Here is a 20,636-nt window from a genome sequence, read left to right on the forward strand (position 1 = left end):
CTTCCAAAGGTCCTGAGTTCAATTCCCAGCAACCACATGGTGGCTCACAACCGTCTGTAATGAGATCTGGTGCCCTCTTCTGGCCTTTAGGCATACACACACAGACAGAATATTGTATACATAATAAATAAATAAATATTTTAAAAACGAGTTAAAAATATTTAAAAAAAAAAGAATTTCTAGTTTTAGCTGTTTAAACTGAAAGATGTAAAGACAGTTGTACCATAGTACAAAAATCTGTTGAGGAGACTTTGTAGCAAAGCTGTCTGTCTAGTCTGAAAATTGTTCATGTCTGATACTGTTGGCTGCCCTCTTTGGTTAGCATAGATCACAAAGCCTATAAGGTTTGAGCATTTGAGATTTCTTTCTTAGTTTGGGTGGTGAAAGACTGCAGCTGTCTGTGCTTCAGAGTTTGTTGGCACACTTTAAGTATCTTCACTTTGGATGTTGCTGCTACCATGTATAGCATGTGTTCTCCTAAAATCTTAGGGTCACCTGATTTTAAAATGTGGGTGATAATTTGATTAAAATTAAGACACAAAAGATACTGACAATGGCACTGGTAATTCTAGTGGAACTTAGTGTTAAGAAGCTTCTCAACCAGGTGGTGGTGGCGCATGCTTTTAATCCCAGCACTCCAGAGGCAGAGACAGGCAGATCTCTGTGAGTTTGACACCAGCCTGGTCTACAAAGCAAGTCCCAGGACAGGCAGGAGTGTTATAGAGAGAAACCCTGTCTTGAAAAACCAAACTAAATAAATAAATAAATAATTAGTAGAAAATTAGCTTCTCCTGCTGCTGCCGTCACAAGGCTGAGTCAGGAACAGATAGTGGGACCCTAACCTAACCAGTGTAAGGTACTATGCTTTACAAAATAGCAAAACGAAAACTAGTCTATTTAGGATTGACTCAAGCTTAAATATGTTTATTGCCTTCATTTGTTATTCTCCCTCAGGGTTTCTAGCTAAATGTCACCATTGTACATTCTGTTAGATAATCCATGATGTGGGTAGCCCTCATTAGCTTTTCAGTTTCATTTCTCTCCTGTTCTCCATTGTTTATTATTTTCCCAGCCACACAGATCTTTCTCTGTACATGTATTCTTTCTGCATGCTGAACTTTTCTGTATTTGGTATGGCTCAATTCTTTGGTCCTATCTTAAATGTCACCTTAGAGATGGATATGGTGGGGCATGTCTTTAATCCCAGCACTTGGGAATTCAAGGCTAGCCTGTTCTACATAGTGAGGTCCAGTACATCCTGGGCTATGTAGAGAAACCCTGTCTCAGAAAAAGGAAATAAAAAGAGAAAGAGAAGTCATCTCAGAAAAGTCTTCTCTGACCATGATAGATTTTATTTATTTGTATGTGTGCTCACATCCTGGGAATCAAACTCAGATCTTCTTGTTACTAACAGAACTGTCTTCCCAAACCTAAACACTCTCATTCATAGCAATTACTGCTTTATGAGTTGGTAGTTGTCTACTTGTTTGGAGATACACACACTTTTAATTTATTCATTTTTATTTTATGTGAATTGGTGTTTTGCCTGCATGTGTGTCTGTGAGAGAGTGTCAGATCCCCTGTAACCTGTAAATGGAGACTGCACATTTGTTTCCCAGCCGCCCAGACCCCAATAATCACACAGAAACTATATTAATTACAACACTGCTAGACCAATAGCTTAGGCGTATTCCTAAACTCATACATCTTAAATTAACCCATTCCTGTTAATCTATGTATCACCATGAGGCTATGACCTACCAGTAAGACTCCAGAGTCTTCCTTAGGCAGCTACATGGCATCTCCCTGACTCTGCCTACCCTTCTATCTCTTCTGATTTCCCACCTGGCTTTACTCTGCTAAGCCATTGGCTCAAATAGCTTTATTCATCAACCAATAAAAGCAGCACATACACAGAAGGACATCCCACATCAGGAACCAGAGATACAGACAGTTGTGCACCTGGCATATAGGTGCTGGGTATTGAACCCAGGTCCTCTGGAAGAGCAGCCAGTGCTCTTATCCTCTGAGCCATCTCCCCAGCCATATCACTAGGTTTTAAGCTGTGTTGAGAACAGTGTTTTATATCTAGTAAATAAGCCAAATGCCAGAATAGAAGAACTGAAATAAAATAGTAAATAAAAGAATGATTACATAAGATTTCTCACTCTTTACTGTCTCCTTGAAATGCTTACAGAAAGAATGTTTTAAGTAGCTATTTTCTAGGTTGATAGTTGAGTCATTTTCTTAAGAATTTATTATTTCTTCCTACCCCATTGTCTCTGGAAACTCATTCAGAATGCTCTCATTTGCAAATGGCAACTTTCCTTTATTTTCTTTGTTGTAACTTCCATGACTTAGTTAAAATGGGTATTCTTACTGGTTTTGATCTGTCCCATTTCCATGTCCAAATTTTTCATAGGCTCTCTGTTGAGGACTGGCCTCAACAAAAACACTTCATACCAGGGTAGGGGCGTGGAAATTGAAGAAATATAAGTAAAGAATATGAAGGCTCATACAAATAATAAGACAGAAAACATAGAAAGTATTGGGAGGGCATTTCAGTGACTGAAATCCTGAAATTCATTGGGTTTATTTTTCCCCAGCTTTTATACCCAATGTAAACTGGGGGAGAAGGTAACAAAAGACTTTATTAACATGATACATAGGATAACTCACACAGTCAATGGCCTTATCACTCTGAGACATTAAATCATTAGCATTCTGTCTAATTAGCTACGTAATTACTACCTAATTAGCATCTAGGTAGTAATGTGTTCTAGGTCACATAAGCTAAAGACCCGCCCTTCCCTAGGTGACCTCATAGACAATAGAAAGAGCAGAAGTACATTTGCACATCTTGACTACCTGTCAGGATGGCATTGAGCTCTCGTAATTTCAAAAGACATTCTTACACCAGTCAGTCTCCAAACTCTCTGACCTTCCGACAAGGTAGAAATGGGCCTGCATTTTTCAGCCTCCACAGCTCTCTCATTCATATGCAGTCAAGTATTGTAGGCACGCCTGTATGCTCACTGTGCTAGACATTTAAATGTTCATTTCAATAAACACTGAATACCTGCTCTATGCCTAGATACTTACTGCTACAGGATCTGTTGTAGGGATTTCAGTCAAAAGATAACATGAAAAACTGTCTTTGCCTTCATGGACTATTTTCTAATTGGGAGAAAAAGACAATAAACAATAAAGATAATTAAGGTGCATAGTGTATTAGAAGGTGGGTGACCTGAGATGATTTTCATTGCAAGTTCTAAGTGTTAAGTGGTGCTGTAGAGATGGTTCAGTGGAAAAGAGCATTTGCTGCTCTTAAAGAGGCACCAAGTTAGCCGGGTGATGGTGGCGCACGCCTTTAATCCCAGCACTCGGGAGGCAGAGGCAGGCGGATCTCTGTGAGTTCGAGACCAGCCTGGTCTACAGAGCTAGTTCCAGGACAGGCTCCAAAGCCACAGAGAAACCCTGTCTCGAAAAACCAAAAAAAAAAAAAAAAAAAAAAAAAAGAGGCACCAAGTTTAGTTCCCAGAAGCTACATGGTAGACAATTGCTGTGTAAGAATAGATAACCCTAGTGGGACTGGACAAGCTAAGAGCACTTATTCTTCTTTCATAGGTTCAGTTCCCAGCATTGCATTGTAGTTTACAACTGTTCATAATTCCAGTTCCAGGAGAACTGATGCTCTCTCTGTCCTCTTCCTCAATCTTCCCCTCACCCACCATTCCCCACCACCACCATCACTACACACACCATGGTTTCTTCGTGTAGCCCTGGCTGTCCTGGAACTCACTCTGTAGACCCAGCTAGCCTCAAATTCAAGAGAACTGCCTGCCTCTGCCTCCTGAGTGCTGGGATGAAAGTGTGCACCTTTATTGCCTGGCCTTTTCTGGCCTCTTTGAGTACTAGATAAACATATGTGTGATTTTTATGTCTGTGTGTATATATGCAGACAAAACACACATAAAATAAAAATAAATAAGTCTTAAAAAAAAAGACCTAGCAAGGAAGACTCATTTAGGTTTCTATGTTCATCTGCTTTAGCTTTGCTAAATGTGGTAGCAGTGGAAGCTATAATAAGCAGTAGTTTCATTTGTATGTATTTTTGAAATAGTCAACTGAAGTTATGGATAAAGTGTTTTGGGCTTGTTTTGTGTGTTTGCTCTGCTGGGGGTCAAAAGGTTTTGTGCATTCTAGATAAGCCTCACCCTGCTATGGGACCATAACCACAGCTTCATTAGGATCAGTTTTCAAGTTTGGTGAAGTTAAGAGAACACTTGCTAAACTGGGTGTGGTAGTGCATGTCTTTAATCCCAACACTTGGGAGGAAGAAATAGTGAGTTCCAGGATTATATAGATACCCTGTCTCAGATAAAACAAAAACAAAAACAAAAAAGGAAGGAAGGAGAAAAATATTTACTGTTCTTACAAAGGACCAGTTTGGTTCCCAGCACTCACATGGTAGCTCACAACTGTTGTAACTCCATTTCCAGGGTTTCCAAAGACAACTTTTGGCCTCTTCAAGCACTGCACACATGTGATGCTCTTAAATACATGCAAGGCAAAGAGCTTATACACATAAAATTCTTTGAAAAAGAATACTTGTGGATTATATTTTATTTGAGTTCTAGTTTCACAGGGGGAAGAAATTTAGAATTAGCAGTCCTGACCTCGGCATTTCTAAGAGTTCTTAAAATATGTTCACAGGTGATGATGAGCAGTCTACGCAGATGGCTGCAAGCTGGGAAGATGAGAAAGTGACAGAAGCATCTTCAAACAATTTTGTTGCAATTAAAATTGATACCAAAAGGTGTGCTTATACTTTAATGTTTCATTACTTTTTATTTCTAATCATGTTTTTCATTTATGATAATATTCTTGAACTATTAAGAATGTTCATTTTATAGGTACAGATCTCTAAGGCACTAAGATATATTAGGAACTTTTTTTAATTTTTTGAATGTACCACCACATCCAGTTAATGGAATTTAAATAATTTTGTTATGATTACTATTTATACTTTATTATTTGACAACTTTTTTGTTTGTTTTGTTTTTCTAGCAGGGTTTCCCTGTGTAGCTGTGTCTTGAAACACAGTATGTAGACCAGACTGGCCTCAAACTCACAAACTCGCCTGCCTCTGAGATTAAAATGCTGAGGTTAAAGATGTGATCTACCACTGCCTGGCATGGATTTAACAACTTTCTATACCTTTCCCCCATTCATTATTTTAGATAGTTTTTCTTGATGGATATTTAGGATGTTTTAATCCTTCTTATTACAGAATATTATGTCACTGTATCTTGTTTCAAGCTAAGGGTTTTTTTTTTTAATTTTTTATTTTATGTGCATTATATGAGTATTTGCCTGTATGTCGGTGCACCATGTACTTGCAGTGCCCAAGGAAGTTGGAAAAGGGTGTTGGATTGCCTAGAAACAGAGTTACAGATGGTTGTGAGCCACCACGTGGCTGCTAGAAGTCAAACCTGGTCCTCTGGAAGAGCACCACTGAACCATCTCTCCAGCCGCCAAGATTTTTTATTGTATTTGCTATTTAAGGAAGCAACATGAGATTTTTTTTTTCCAGATGGTTGCTCACTATATAGACCACACTGACCTAGAAATCATAAAAATTCTCCCACCTCTGCCTCCCTGGCACTGGGATTAAAGGTGGATGCCACCACACCCAGCAAGATAGACATTTTTAATTTACAAACCCAGCCACCACTTTGTGGGTTATAAGAAGAAAGGATTGTTTAATCTGAAAGTTATGAAACAAAAATTAAAAAGAACAAAAATGTTTTGTAAAATAAAATTCATATTTTTGTCCTTCCAGCATATTTCTATCTAATTTTTATTTATTTATTTATTTATTTTTTTGGTTTTTCGAGACAGGGTTTCTCTGTGGTTTTGGAGCCAGTCCTGGAACTAGCTCTTGTAGACCAGGCTGGTCTCGAACTCACAGAGATCCGCCTGCCTCTGCCTCCCGAGTACTGGGATTAAAGGTGTGCGCCACCACCGCCCGGCCTCTAATTTTTAAAATATACTTATGATTGGTACAGTAAATTTAATGAATGTAATACAGTTGAATTCATGTTGTGATTTTTCTTTTGATTTTTTTTTTTACAGTGAAGCTTGTCTGCAATTTTCACAAATTTGTATCCTTTCATTGAAGCATTGGTTTCATATAGATTATATCTGCTTTTCTTTTTTTAATTAAAAAATTTGGGAATTAGTTTTATTTGGGAAAACTTACCTTTTGATAGAAGCAATGTTGCAGTCTTTTGTATTAGCTATATATAATACATTATAGCTAATGGCCAAGTATGTGTTGTTTTTCTTTTTTAAATTTAATTGTATTTTGCCTCCATGTACAGCTGGTTGAGGATGTTGAGTCCTGTGGAACTAGAGTTACTATAGACAGCTTTGAGCCATCATGCGGGTGCTGTTATTTTTTTAATTTTAAGTTTTCTTTTTTTGATTAATTTTTTTTTTTTTACGTTTTCTGTACATTGCTGTTTTGCCTGCATGTATGCCTGTGTGAGGGTGTTGGGTCCCCTAGAACTGAAGTTACAGACAGTTGTAAACCACCATGTGGGTGCTGAGAATTGAACCCAGGTCCTCTGGAAAAGCAGTCAGTGCTCTTAACCACTGAGCCATCTCTCCAGTCCTGATGTTTTTTTTGTTTAATGTGAATATCTGAAGAGCAGTATGGAATAATTTGGTTGAAATGTTAAAAATCTGTGGCTCCAGGCAAAATAGATATAACGATGTAGAATGAAATGCATTTTTTCACTCTAATGTGCTCTACAAACCATAAATCATTTTACATATCACATGTACTAGAGGCATGAACATGCTAGTCACATTGTAAAGTCCACTAAGGTGATGTGTTTTGCTTTGTTATTGTATTTTATAAAACTTGTTGTTTCAAGCCTGAATTATTAGACTTAATTAACCTGTACAGATCCTGTAGTGTGCGTTCCATCCAGTTTCTTTATAGGAGAAAGCGGAATCCCTTTGGAAGTAATAGCAGGGAGTGTTTCCGCAGAAGAACTTGTTACAAGAATTCACAAAGTCCAACAAGTAAGAAGGAACCAGAACTTTTTGGGGTTGCGGGGGGTTTCAAGACAGGGTTTCTCCCTGTGTAGCCCTGGCTGTCCTAGAACTCGTTCTATAGACCAGGCTGGCCTCAAAGTCACAGAGATCTGCCTGCCTCTGTCTCTCACGTGCTGTGATTAAAGGCCTGTACACCTACCTCCTGACTTCTTTTTTTTTTGTTTAGTTGTTTCATTTTGTTTGGTTACTTTTTTTTGTTTTGTTATTTTTAAGATTTTATTTTTAATCCTCAGTAGCCCATTGAAAGATTTTTTTAAAAAATCTGGCTTTAGTTTCATTAATTGTTACAGATCTGTTTAAATTGTTTATATATAATTTTTGCTAGGTCATAGGTGTGCAGTGAAATACATGTTTTGTCTAGAGTTTTTTTTTCAGTTTTATTTTTATTTATTTATTTGTTTATTTTGGCTTTTGGAAATGATTTCTCTGCATAGCCCTGGTCACTTTATAGACCAGGCTGATTTCAAAGTTGGAGATCCTCCTGCCTCTGCCTCCTGAGTGCTGGGATCAGAGGCATCCTCCAACATACCTGGTGATTTTCCAGTATATGTATAATTTTGTGTGTGTGTTTGACTGATTTTATATATATGGGCACCATATGCACTCAGGTGCTAGAAGTGGTCTGAGTGCATTGGATCCCTTGAAACTAGGTTATAGGTGGTTGTGACCATCTGATGTGAGTGACCCAAATCCTCTACAAGAGCAGTAAGTGCTGTTAACCTATGAGCCATCTCTCCAGCCCTGAAATTTTCCAGTTTTTTTTTTTAACTAAATCTGTAATTATTTTCTGTATTTCATTGACCTCTAGAGTAGAGTAACCTCCCCTTTTCATATTACTTATTGGGTCATCTTACTCTTTCTGTTGCACTGTTGCATTAGTTGACTAGGCAGTTGACTAGGGTTCTCTCAATGTTACTTGGGTTTTTTGTTTTTGATTTTTTTTTTTGGTGTTTTTTGTTTTTGCTGGGGGTTTTTGTTTTGTTTTGTTTGGGGTTTTTTTTTTATTTGTTTTTGTTTTTTCAAGACAGGGTTTATCTATGTAGCTATGGCTGTCCAGAAACTAACTTTCTAGATCATGCTGGCCTCAAACTCGCAGAGATCTGCTCGCTTCTGCCTCCTAGGTGATGGGATTAAGGGTACTACTGTGCCTGGCCATTAATGTTATCCTTATTATTTCTTGCTGTCTGCTACTTCAAGGTTTGGATTGTTCATGTTTTTCTGGAACTTTGTAGTACAAGGCTGTTTTTTTTTTAATTTAATTATTTGAGTGTAGAAAGCAGCCACAGCACTGAGATTGGTATGGCTTTGAATTTTAGTCACCCTTCTAGAGGGATGCCAATGTGAGTATCAGTTACACCCCTAGAACCTTACTTCTCAGACTGACTACAGCAGTAAAGGTAAAGAAGAGTGACTCTAGGATTTGATTCACTCACTGTCCTTAAGTTCAGAGCTCGTAAGCTTCAGGTTAATTCTCAGTTGATGAACTCTGTTTCTAGCCACTGAGTGTGCAGGGATGTCTCTTAACACATTTCCTAGTAGTCCAAGCCAGTTTCCTACCACCTGCACGCCTCAGCCCATGGGGTCCTTCCCTCCTGTGCCCACAGCTGTCTGTTTGGAGTTTTAGGGACTGTGGCAGGCTAAATTGATGCTTCCCAACCTGTGTATGTTCTATGATCGCAGGCCCCTGGGGTAGCTCAATTTTAAACAATGGATACCCTCTGAAGATAAAACAGAACTGCCCTCTGAATCCTATAGCTTGACAAAGAAAGATTATCCCAACCAGTGACCCATCTATCAGAGGAAACAGTCTCGCCAACACCTGCAATGATTTGGGACCCTTGAGAGAAGTGAGCTTATCCTGAGGGTGGTACTGCCCATCTTCATCTGCCTTGCCTTTGGAAATGTCTTGAGTCCCGTCCCCTGGCCAGATGATCAACTCTGCTTTAAAACCTTTTATGGGCTGGAGATACAGCTCATCCCCCAGTACCAAATAAGGAAAATTATGCTCTGGCCAACTTACTATTGAATTCCATAATGTAATTTTGTTTTTGTTTTGAGGAAGGGTCTCTGGATAGCTCTGGCTGTTCTGGAACTTGCTACGTAGTTCAGACTGGCCTTGAACCTTCCACTTTTCTCTGCCTGGGATTAAAGGCTGATGTGCCCCCATGTTCATACCATAATATGTTTTTTGTTTTGTTTTGGACTCTTTATTTCCAATTTGTCTTACTGAGAGTTTAGTATTTCTACGTGTGTGTGTGTGTGTGTGTGTGTGTGTGTGTGTGTGTTAATAACTAATCTACCATTAAATGGCTATAGAGTGTCATGTTAAGTTGCAATATGTTTTCTCTCGAGATGCACTCAACAAAAGGTGAAACATCAGTGACAAATGACAACCAGTCAGAAAGTTCAGTATCTACCCCATCTGCCTCGTTTGAACCTAATGATGTGTGTGAAAATACTGAGTCCAGAAATACAGAGCTTTGTGAGACACCAGCGGCTTCTGACACAAAGTCAGATACTGCAACAGGTACAGGAAGAGTATTCCTTACTTCATATTTAAGGACACAGTTTAGTCTCGCTGCAGCAAGCCTTTCAAATGGGATCACACCCTGATAAACCCAGCCAAACATGATGGCTCAGCTTAGCTGGTGGAGTGCTTGTTTGGCATTCCAATAAACACAGTGGTACATTTATGTCGTACTACTATTCAAGAGAAAAGGTTAACAAATGGTTTATATCTTTTACAAGTTGTATTATTTGTAGTATTCTTATTTTGTTTTATTTTAATAATTAAGGAGGAGAATGCTCAGGTCATGACAATCCCTCCCAGGAACGTCCTGGATGTTCAAACCAGAGACCAGCAGAGGATCTCACTGTCAAAGTGGAAAGGTTTGCTTTTACTTTTTTTTTTTTTCTTTTACTTTTGTAGATAACATTTTGTTTAAAAAAATTACAGTTTCTAGTTATTTTGTTAACTTGTATGAAACCTAAATATAATGCAAATGAAGACTCAGAATTGCAGGTCTAAGTTTTTGATTGCCTCAATAACCCAACTATTCCATGAAAATTAAAATTAGGGTACAGGTTTTCTGTATCATTGAAGTTGTCAGTCAGCTATAGACCTGAGCATTTCATTCTAAGAGCCCCTTTTGGTATATGCGTGTATGTCCTTCTGTCACTTTTGCTTATATCCCCTTATGCCAGAATAATAATAAGCTCCAGATGAACAAAAACTTATGTCATAATATGCATATGTATTAAGATGGGGTTCTGCACAACTACTAAACGTCATTTTTTATTGGTTGGACTAATAGTAAACATCTCTGATTCATTATACTTTCTAGGTTAGGGTTTATAAAAATGTGGTAATTATGAAATGTGTTTGTTACGCTTTTATTAAAAAGTATGAATTAATGACTAATATTTCTAATACTAGCCTAAAACCTTTTAATATTAGGTAAAAAAAATTAAAAATGCTTTTTAAATTTTTCTTTAAAGGAAATTAATTTAATTTAATTAATTTAAATTAAATTTGCCCCTTTAAGTATTTCTTTAATTCCAGCACTCAGGAGGCAGAGACAGGAGAATCTCTTGAGTTTGAGACCAGCGTTGTCTGCAGAATGAGTTCCAGGACAGCCAGGATGGCTACACAGAGAAATCCTGTCTCAAAAACACAACAAAACAAAATACTTCTTAGAGGAAACTAGAGTCAGTGTTAGACTACTTAGCCGACATGAGGTCCTGGGTTAAATCCTAAGCTCTGCAAAACAGTAATAATAACATAAATAAAATTCCTTCAAAGAAATTGGTGTCTTCTTGGTCACTTGCAGCTGTAAATAGAGGCAGTTGTGAGATTCAAGAAGTAGGCTATGGGAATCGAACTTGGGTTCAATGCAGGAACAATATAAACTGTTAACTGCTAAGCTTTTTCTCCAGTTCAAATTAATATATTTTCCAAGCATTAGAATCATCAAAAAGTGAGGACTCTAATAGTAAATGATGGATTTCTGTTAGACACAAGTGGGTTCATGGAGGTGGGCAGATAAACTGTTGTATTTTCAGGGGGTTATGTTTAGGTTTCTATATTCCCCTTTGTTTTAGCAAAATAAAACTTTGAGACAGTCTGATTATGTAACCCCTAGTTAGCCTCTGCTTCCTAAATGCTGATGTTAAAGCTATTCACCACCACGTCTGCTGCCCTCTCCATCCCCCCATTAAAATTCTTAGTTATGTTTTGAATAATGGAATCTATCTTGGTGTTTTGTTTTTTTAAACAGACTAACAAAAAAGCTTGAAGAAAGGAGAGAAGAGAAAAGGAAGGAAGAAGAACAGGTAGAGCTCACCCTTAGCATTGGTTCACTCTGTTACTTGAAGGAATTTTTGATTTGTTGTCCAATTTAGCAGACTCAGAGTGATATCCTTAGAGCTCAGTGTTGTATTGTGGTGGAGGAAATTATCTGTTCTCTGCACTCAGTTTGTACTATCTATATACATTTTAGGATCTTGGTTATTGTTTGCTTCTCTGTTTGTCATGATTGCTATGCAATCTATACTGGCCCAGAAATCATAGGGTTGCAAGGAGTTGCCATGGCTATCTGTTTTTTTTTTTTTTTATAAATTACCAGCAACAATTGAATAATCTTTTTTTTTTCATTCTGTGGATGGATCTTTTCAAATTAAGTATCTAAAGGAAGTTGATCTAAAATTGCTAGATTTGAGGAAAATCAAATTTGTAGACATTCTCCTCAGTTTTTTATCTAATGTTGCATTCTAGTATACTCATCATCTTTCTCACAGTAATTGTGCCCATCTCTTTTGGGTCTCATTTAGATTATCATTGTTTTCAAGACAAATAATTGATTGCCATGTTGTCCTTGGAGGGCAGCTCATTTGCTGTAGAATCTAAAGGCTTGTAATTCTGCTTAGATACAGATTACATTGAGGACACGATACTCTTAACAGAGCCACTGACAAAAGTTTACAAGTTGATAGACATTTGATCAATAATTATGCTGCCAATAAAAGTATTTTTTAAATTATTTTATGTTATCGGTGTGTTACCTGCATGCATTTTTCACACCACTTGCATGCCTGGTGCCTGTGGAAGCCAGAAGAGGACATCAGGTCCGCTGTAACGGAACAGTTGTTATCTGTCATATGGTTGCTGGAAATCATATCTAAGTCTTTAGGAAGAATAACCAGTGAGCTTAATAACTGAGTCATCTCTCTCTATCTCTCTCCCTCTCTCTCCCTCTCTTCCCCCCCCCCCCCTTCTTTGGTTTTTCAAGGTAGGGTTTCTCTGTAGCTTTGGATCCTGTCCTGGAACTAGCTCTTGTAGGCCAGGCTGACCTCAAACTCACAGAGATACACCTACCTCTGACTTCGAGTGCTGGGATTAAAGGTGTGCGCCACCACTGCCTGGACCTGAGTCATCTTTTTAGCACCATTTTTATTTTATTTATTTTTTCTTTCAAGACAGGGTTTCTCTGTTGTACTCTGGCTGTCAGGGAACTCACTCTGTAAACCAGGCTGGTCTTAAACTCAAAAACATCTGCCTGTCTCTGTCTCCCGAATGCTGGGAATAAAGGCTTATGCCACCACCACCTGACTTCCTCAGCTCTTTTTAAAAAATTACTTTATTTTGTGTGTACATGCACACACACGTGCATAGGCACGTATGTGGAGATCAGTGGAAAACTTGCAGCAGTCCATTTTCTCTTTTCATTATGTGGGTCCATAGTGTAAACTTTGGTGCCAGGCACTTGTACTCATTGACCCATCTCACCAGGAGATATTTTCTGAAGTTTTATTTTCTTTGGTTTGGTTTGTAGTGGTTTTTGAGACAGGGTTTCTCTGAGCTTATTGTAGAACTCACTCTGTAGTCTAGGTTGGTTTTGAACTCACAGAAATCCACCTGTCTCTACCTCCTGAGATCTGGGATTAAAGGTGTACTCCACCACTACTAGGCTGAAATTCTATTCTTTTAACTATATTCTATAATCAGTTTTCCTTATATCAGAATATTGTCTGGGACAGAAGATTGGATTATGGTTTGGGTTCATCACACTTTTCTTTGATTCAGAGAGAGATTAAGAAGGAAATTGAAAGGAGAAAAACTGGAAAGGAAATGTTGGATTATAAGAGGAAACAAGAAGAGGAATTAGCAAAACGAATGTTAGAAGAAAGAAGCAGAGAAAAGGCAGAAGACAGAGCGGCTCGAGAGCGCATCAAGCAGCAGATAGCACTGGTGAGCTTCGCTGTGTGCTCCTTCATTCATGTTGAGACTGCGCCTTTCTGTGCAGCTGGTAGAATCCCTGAACACTCTGCACTGAACCAGCTAAGTGCTGGGACCAGAGAAGTGAGCCACTGGTGTCTACCTTTATCTGAAATGTTTGATCTTCTGACGATTGTGACATTGTTTCTCTATGCAAACTGATTTTTTCAGTCCCTACCACACAGTGCACACAATAACACATTTAGTAATTGAAAGAATATCAATCTTTGCTTCTGTTTTCAAGGAATTCTGTATTGAATTGAAATAGTTAAGAAAAAATGATACATAATTATTTTAATTTTCAGGTTTTTTTCTCCCCCCACCCACATGACTACTCCTCAAAAAAATTTTTTTCTTTTCTTTTTTTTTTTTTGGTTTTTCGAGACAGGGTTTCTCTGTGGTTTTGGAGCCAAAAAATTGTTTCTTAAGATATATTTCCCATATATGAGTGTCTTGTTCATTTATTTCCCATGTATGAATGTTTCGCCTGCATGAATATATGTGTGCCAGTTGTGTGCCTGGTGCCCTCACAGGCAGAAGAGGGCGTCGGATCTTCTTGGATAGTTGTTAAGTCACCATGTTGCTGCTGAGAACTGAACATGTACAAGAATCCTATACAAGACTGGCAAGTGCTCTAAACCACTGAGTCAGCTCTGCCCCCAACCCCATCAAAATCGTGCATGCACGTGTGACATATTTGGACGTCAGAGGACAACAGTGTGGAATCACTTCTCGCCATCAACCTTTCTATGGTTTCTGGGGCTCAATCTCAGGTCACCAGGCCCACGCTTTTATTTTACCCTTGAATCCATCACACTAGCCCAAGATAGGGTTGCTTGTTTTCTTTGGGGTAGTTTTATTGTTCTTTATTTGTTTCTGATGTATTTATATGTTTCATTATATATGTAGGTGTGTGTATCTGATGTGGACATGTACATGAGAGTGTAGATATTCTCAGAGTCCAGAGGTGTAAAATCCCCTGGACCTGGAGCTATAGATGGTTGTGAGCTCCCTTACCTGAGTGTTAGGAGCTGAACTCGGGTCCTTTGGAAGAGCAGCAAGTGCTCTTAATGACGGAGCCATCTCTCTGGCCACCCAAAACCATTTTAAAGTTATTTTCTTCATGTTACTTTATTCTTTGAGACAGAGTCTCACAGTATAACCCTAGCTGCCCTGGAATATGATGTTTAGACCAGGCTGGCCTCAAACTCACAGAGATCTGCCAAGTGCGGAGGTTAAAAGCATGTGCTACCCCACCCTCTCCTAGTTATAAGAATTTTCTAAGAAGGCACAGCTTTTAAAGATTCTCTAGCTGGGCATGGTGATGCAAGCCTTTAGCCCTGGCATTCAGGAGACATGGAGATGGAGCTCTGTGAATGCAAGGCCAGTCTGGTCTATGAAGGGTCACAGGCCAGTCAAGGCCTAACACTGAAACCGTGTCCCCCCCCCAAAAAAAAAATCCAAAGAAAAACAAAGAATTTGTAAATTGTAGTCTGTATAAAAGCATTAATTTTAAGAGAGAGAGAGAGAGACTTTCAGAAGATTTAGGCATAAGTAAAGGGTGACAATGGTTTTATAGCAGTTGCTTTTCTTTTTTTTCTCTTTTTAGATTTCTTTTTATTGTGTATAAGTGTTTTGCATATGTATATGTATGTACACCATATGCATACAGTGCTCATGGGGGCCAGGAGAGGGTGTTGGGTCCCCTGGGACTGGAGTTACAGAGGTTTGTTAGCTGCCATGTGGATGCTGGGACCCTGCGTCCTCTGGAAGAACTGTCAGTGTGCTGAACCATTGGGCCATAACAAGCTCGGCAGCTGCTTTTTAAATTAACCTGTTGTATACATATCTAAATATTGTTTATTCCTCTGACCATTCAACAAACACTCATTAATCATCACCTTTGTGTCATACTTTGTTCCTGGCTATGGAGGCAGTTCTTTTTTTTTTCCAAACAACTCGAATTCTTGACACTTGCCTAAATGAAGAAAACAAACAAACAAACAAAAACCTCAGATCTTAAATGTGTAAAGTCTGCACGTAAACCTAAGGAATTTCATATATTGTGTTTATCCCTTGCGTTTATAAACATGTAGGCTCTGGCAGAGAGAAGTAATTTGTCTAATGGTGTTTCCTTCAAAGGATCGTGCAGAGAGAGCTGCTCGTTTTGCAAAGACAAAGGAAGTAGAGGCTGCCAAAGCTGCTGCCTTGCTGGCCAGACAGGCAGAAGCAGAAGTCAAGAGGGAGTCTTCTGCTCGAGACAGAAGGTACTTCTTGCTTTATAAATGTCACCCAGAAACAGCCATGTGTCTTTGCTGGTTAGTGTTACTCTTATTTATTTGTTTGTTTGTTTGTATTAGTTATTTTGAACAGATTCTCCCTAGGTTGTTCTTGCTAACCTGAAGCTGTTTATGTAGACCAGCCTGGCCTTGAACTCACTGACATCAAACTGCCTCTGCCTCCAAACTGCTGGGTATAAAGACATAGGACACCAAGCCCAGCTCTTGGTTAGGATTTATGTGGTTTTTTGATATTGGACAATTGCTAACTTTAATGACCTCGTGTGGTGGTGCACTTGGAAGGCAGACAGATCTCTCTTCTGAGTTTGAGGCTAGCCTGGTCTACATAGTGAGTTCCAGGCTGGCCAGGACTACAGGGTGAGACCCTGCCTCAAAAATACACTTTTTTAAACTTTTGATTTCTCATAAGGGCTGGAGAAATGGCTCAGAGGTTGGGTGAGAGCATTTGCTGATCTGGCAGAGAACCTGAGTTCAGTTCCTAACACCCACATCAAGTAGCTTGAAACCACCTGTAGCAACTCTTGCTCCAGAGGATCTAACACTGTCTTCCTGCTTCCAAGGGCATCTATACTTATTGACATACATTGACACAGACATACACAGACACATATACATAAATAAAAACACAATAAATCTCAAAAATAAAGAGAATTCAACTTGCTTAGAAATTGCAATAAAGACAGACGATGGTGGCACACGCCTTTAATCCCAGCACTCTGGAGGCAGAGGCAGGCAGATCTCTGTGAGTTTGAGGTCAGCCTGGTCTACAATAGCTACTTCCAGAACAGGCCCCAAAGCTACACTGAAAAAATCCCTTCATAAAACAAAACAAACAAACAAAAAAATTGCAATAAAAAAGTATGTTAAATCAGCCAGGCAATGGTGGGGCACGCCTTTAATCCCATCACTCAAGAGGAAGAGGTAGGTGGATCTCTGAGTTCTGGGCCAGCCTGGTCTTCAAGGCATAGTTCCAGAACAGGCACTAAAGCTACACAGAGAAACCCTGTCTTGAAAAAACAAAAACTAAAAGATACTGCTCTTTAAATATTAACTATACTGCTTTTTAAATATTTGATAAATTTACCAACAGTATAAGTTTTTAAGAATAAAAAGAAGATTATTGACAAAATTATAACCAGAATCCATGGGGAAACATTCTGTTCTGTCCTCAGAAGTCATAGTATTTAGGTGGTCACACTTGGAGCTGCAGAGATGGCTTATCAGGTAAGAAAGGTCACTGTGTGGTCATAAGGATCTGAGTTTAGATCCCAGCACTCATGTAACAAGCCCGGAATCCACCAAATGTCTAACCCAGCTCCAATCATGGAGTAGACAGGAGGATGGCTAGCACTGGCTGACTTCCAAGCTAGCTGAGACAGCATAGGCCCCAGGTTCAAAGGACTAGGTGGAGAGTGACAGAAGACACCCTGTGCCTTCTTCTTCCTTCTGTGAAGGTGTGCATGCATACATGTTTGCATATGCTCTCCACAGACACACATACACATTAAACCTCTCTCTTCTTTTAATCTCAAAAGCAACTTCCAAGGGGTGAAAGATGATGTTGGTTGGGTGCCTTGAAGCTACAGTCAAGGTAGCTCCCAACCCTGCTGGCTCGGAATCAAATTCAGGTCCTCTGCAAGAGCAGTGAGTTCTCTTAACTGCTGAGCCATCTCTCCATTCCTGACTTTTACAGAATTTTTAATCTTGAAATTTATAAGGTGAGGTGGGATTTTCCTTTGTATGTTGTGAATATATTTTATTACCATTGGTTAAAGAGAAGCTTCTTTGGCCTATGACAGGGCAGAATAGAGCTAGGCAGGAAAACTAAACTGAATGCAGGGAGAAAGAAGGCAGAGTCGTGCAGGTGCCATGTAGCTGCCCAATGAGAAAGACACAAGAACCTTACCAATAGGCCACAGCCTCGTGGTGATACACAGATTAATAGAAATGGGTTAATTTAAGATGTAGGCGCTAGCTAGCAATACACCTAAGCTATTGGCCAAACAGTGTTTTGGCCATTAGCCAATTCTAACCCATGGTAATTTCAGTCAAGAACACAGCAAGTTTGAGGGATGCTTGGGTTATATATGAAGTTCCAGACCAGCCTGGGCTACATAGTAAAACTATCTCACAAGAAGAAACAGTACAAAAGATTGAATATTATACCACCTAGGATAATTCTGTTTTAAAAGACAATAAAAGTTTGCGCATGATGGCCCATGCCTTTAATCCTAGCAGTCAGAAGCAGAGGCAAACTGTTCTCTGAATTCAAGGTCAGAACAACAAGTGCTAGGCAGGGTCTACACAATGAGACTGAACAAAATCCAATAAAGACAGTAACAAGTGTTGGTGAGGAAGAAGAGAATTTGGAGCCTCTCTACATTATGAGTGGGCGATAAAATGGTGAAGCCATTTTAGAAAACCATTTGGTAATTCCTCAGGATATTAAACATGGAGTTACCAGGTGGCCCAGCACTCAGTCTTAGATATATATCAGAGTGGGTTGTCATGGTTAGGGTTACTATTACTGTGACGAAACACCATGATCAAGGAAGTTGGGGAGTAAAGGGTTTGTTTTACACTTCCACATCACAGTCCGTACCCGGGGAAGTCAGGACAGGAACTCAAACAGGACAGGAACCCTGGACACAGGAGCTGAAGAAGAGGCCATGGATAGGTGCTATTTACTGGCTTGCTCACTCTGGCTTGTTCAGCCTGCTTACTCATAGAATTCAGGACCACCCTTCCCAGGGATGGCACCACCCAAAATGGATTGGGTCCTCCCCAATTGGTCACTTATTGACAAAATGCTTTGCAGCTGGATCTTATGTAGACATTTGCCCAATTGATGCTTTTTCCTCTGATGACTCTAGCTAGTATCAAGTTGACATAAAACTAGCCAATACAAGGATTCATAATATGTCCACAAAAAGCCTGTCTGTAGACATTAATGGTATTCAAAAAAGCTACAATGTGATAAAATTTATCAGTTTAGGAGGAGATTCACCAATAAAAGAATCAAGAGCTTACAGAGCATTTGATGAATTTTTGATTACATAATATTGTATGAAATACATACATACATAATACTGTATGAAAAAATATTGTGATTTTTTTTTTTAAGATGAAAGGTTCTGACTACGTGAACTAGTTAATGGCTGCTAGGGCCTGGGAAAGGAAATAAAGTGATTACTAATATGCTCAGGGTTATTTTGGGAAGTCATAAAATATTCTACTGTTCCTGTGATAGCTACATGGCTTTGTTTATTTTTTTTTATTGTTTAAATTTTTTTAACATTTATTTTGGCCCTGGGATGGGTGTTGTGTGTGTTCCGTGGAGTCCATGTGAATGTAAACAGTAACTTTCAGGAATTAGTTCTCTCCTTCCTCCATGACAGAAGTGTCTCAGGGATTGAACTGAAGTCATCTCACTAGGCCCTTGTTTTGTTTTTGAGACCAGGTTTCACTGGGCACATAGCCCGGGCTTGCCTCTTACCTGGGATCCTCCTGTGATAGGATTGCAGGTTGACAGGCTTGCATGGCAAGTATTTTTCCTGCTGAGCCATCTTGCCTGCCTCAAAACATCATTTCTACTTTCAACTGCATTTAAGGAGAAAGAAAGATCAAAAAGAAACGAAGGAAGGAAGGAAGGAAAGAACAAACTATTTATGGGTGTGGGAGCAGCATGCCATGGTGCATGCATGGAGGTCAGATGACAGCTTAGGGTTCTCTCACCATGGGAGCAAGGTCATATCATCAAGCTGGGGAGCAAGTGTCCTGGCCTTTCTCAGTAGCTTTTGTCTGGTGACGAATGACACTGACTGTAGCTTGACTGTTTTCTTTTTTCATAGCACCATTGCAAGAATTCAGTTCCGGCTGCCTGACGGCTCTTCCTTCACAAGTCAGTTTCCTTCTGATGCTCCGTTAGAAGAAGCAAGGCAGTTCGCTGCACAGGTGAGTTCATAAAGACAGATGTGTAGGTTATTAAGATCTTGTAGGAAAGGTTCCAAAGCAGAAGAATGGCAGGAAATAGACTGAGGTGGCTGGAGTATTATATGTGATGACAGTGTGCGGCAGGCTCAGGAACGTTCCTTTAGCATGCTTAATTAACAAGAGCAGTGAAAAGCCAGTGGTCTAGTCGCTGAAAGGAAGTGGGTTCTCTTTGATTTCTCATGGGTGATTAGTGTTTAGCCGTTTTTCTGTTTACCAATCGAAAGATCATGAATTTACTTTAAAAGTGTGGGCTTACTCAAAATCTAAGTGGCACATGAAATTTGATGACATTACAAGTTAGATAGGAGCAGTTTCTAGTACTTTTATTCCCTTAGTCCTGAGTAAATGGATTCTGGTTACAAATCATCCTTCAGGATCTAAGCTTTGTATGTACAGTATGGTTTTCATAATGTCAAGGTTAAGATTAGAAAGTTGGCTGTGTTTTCATGGATGCAGCTAACTTCCTTGGTTGGAGCTTCTTTTCTAGTTCCTTCTTTAGGGCTGTGTTTGTGGATAGGTATTGTTTAAGTTTGATTTTCTCAAGGAATATCTTACTGATAGGCCATGCTTTTGTTGGCACCCATGGGAATCCTTGTGAACAGATGTGGATTACGTGGATTGGTAGAGGGAAACAAGAGGAGGTGGGAGAGGGGGTATGAAGCTGCTATCAGGATGTAAAATAATTGAGAATTTTAATCAATGAGAAGAAATACAGGAACCCCATGGATGGGTATTTTACAATATATTCATATAGTCATAAAGAAAATTTAGCTCTATTATTAAAACATAATTTTAATGACTAAAAAAATGTTGGGATATTGGGTTCAGACCTTTTCACAGACTACTCAAATAGTCTTTCCACCATGTTGAGTCACAAGAGGACATGATGCCTCAGCGCAGCAGAATCCAACTCAGGTGGTCGTTCATTGCTCTGATTTCCT

The 20,636-nt window shown here is 39.2% G+C and overlaps 1 protein-coding gene across 1 annotated transcript in view; it reads left to right on the top strand.

The window, feature by feature from the left end:
• The window catches only part of Ubxn4 (UBX domain protein 4), a 32,823-nt gene that overhangs the window by 4,390 nt on the left and 7,797 nt on the right, over window positions 1–20,636 (top strand). Inside the window, exons 2-10 of the mRNA XM_041648563.1 lie at window positions 4,717–4,819; window positions 6,139–6,167; window positions 6,977–7,095; window positions 9,481–9,655; window positions 9,924–10,017; window positions 11,406–11,460; window positions 13,211–13,375; window positions 15,545–15,669; window positions 19,554–19,656. Coding sequence (XP_041504497.1) covers window positions 4,717–4,819; window positions 6,139–6,167; window positions 6,977–7,095; window positions 9,481–9,655; window positions 9,924–10,017; window positions 11,406–11,460; window positions 13,211–13,375; window positions 15,545–15,669; window positions 19,554–19,656 — 968 coding nt within the window. The remainder of the gene's footprint in view (window positions 1–4,716; window positions 4,820–6,138; window positions 6,168–6,976; window positions 7,096–9,480; window positions 9,656–9,923; window positions 10,018–11,405; window positions 11,461–13,210; window positions 13,376–15,544; window positions 15,670–19,553; window positions 19,657–20,636) is intronic.

The sequence above is a fragment of the Microtus oregoni genome, unplaced genomic scaffold, assembly GCF_018167655.1.
Source record: "Microtus oregoni isolate MIOR12 unplaced genomic scaffold, Mior012 000003F_ref0000135, whole genome shotgun sequence".
NCBI lineage: Eukaryota > Metazoa > Chordata > Mammalia > Rodentia > Cricetidae > Microtus > Microtus oregoni.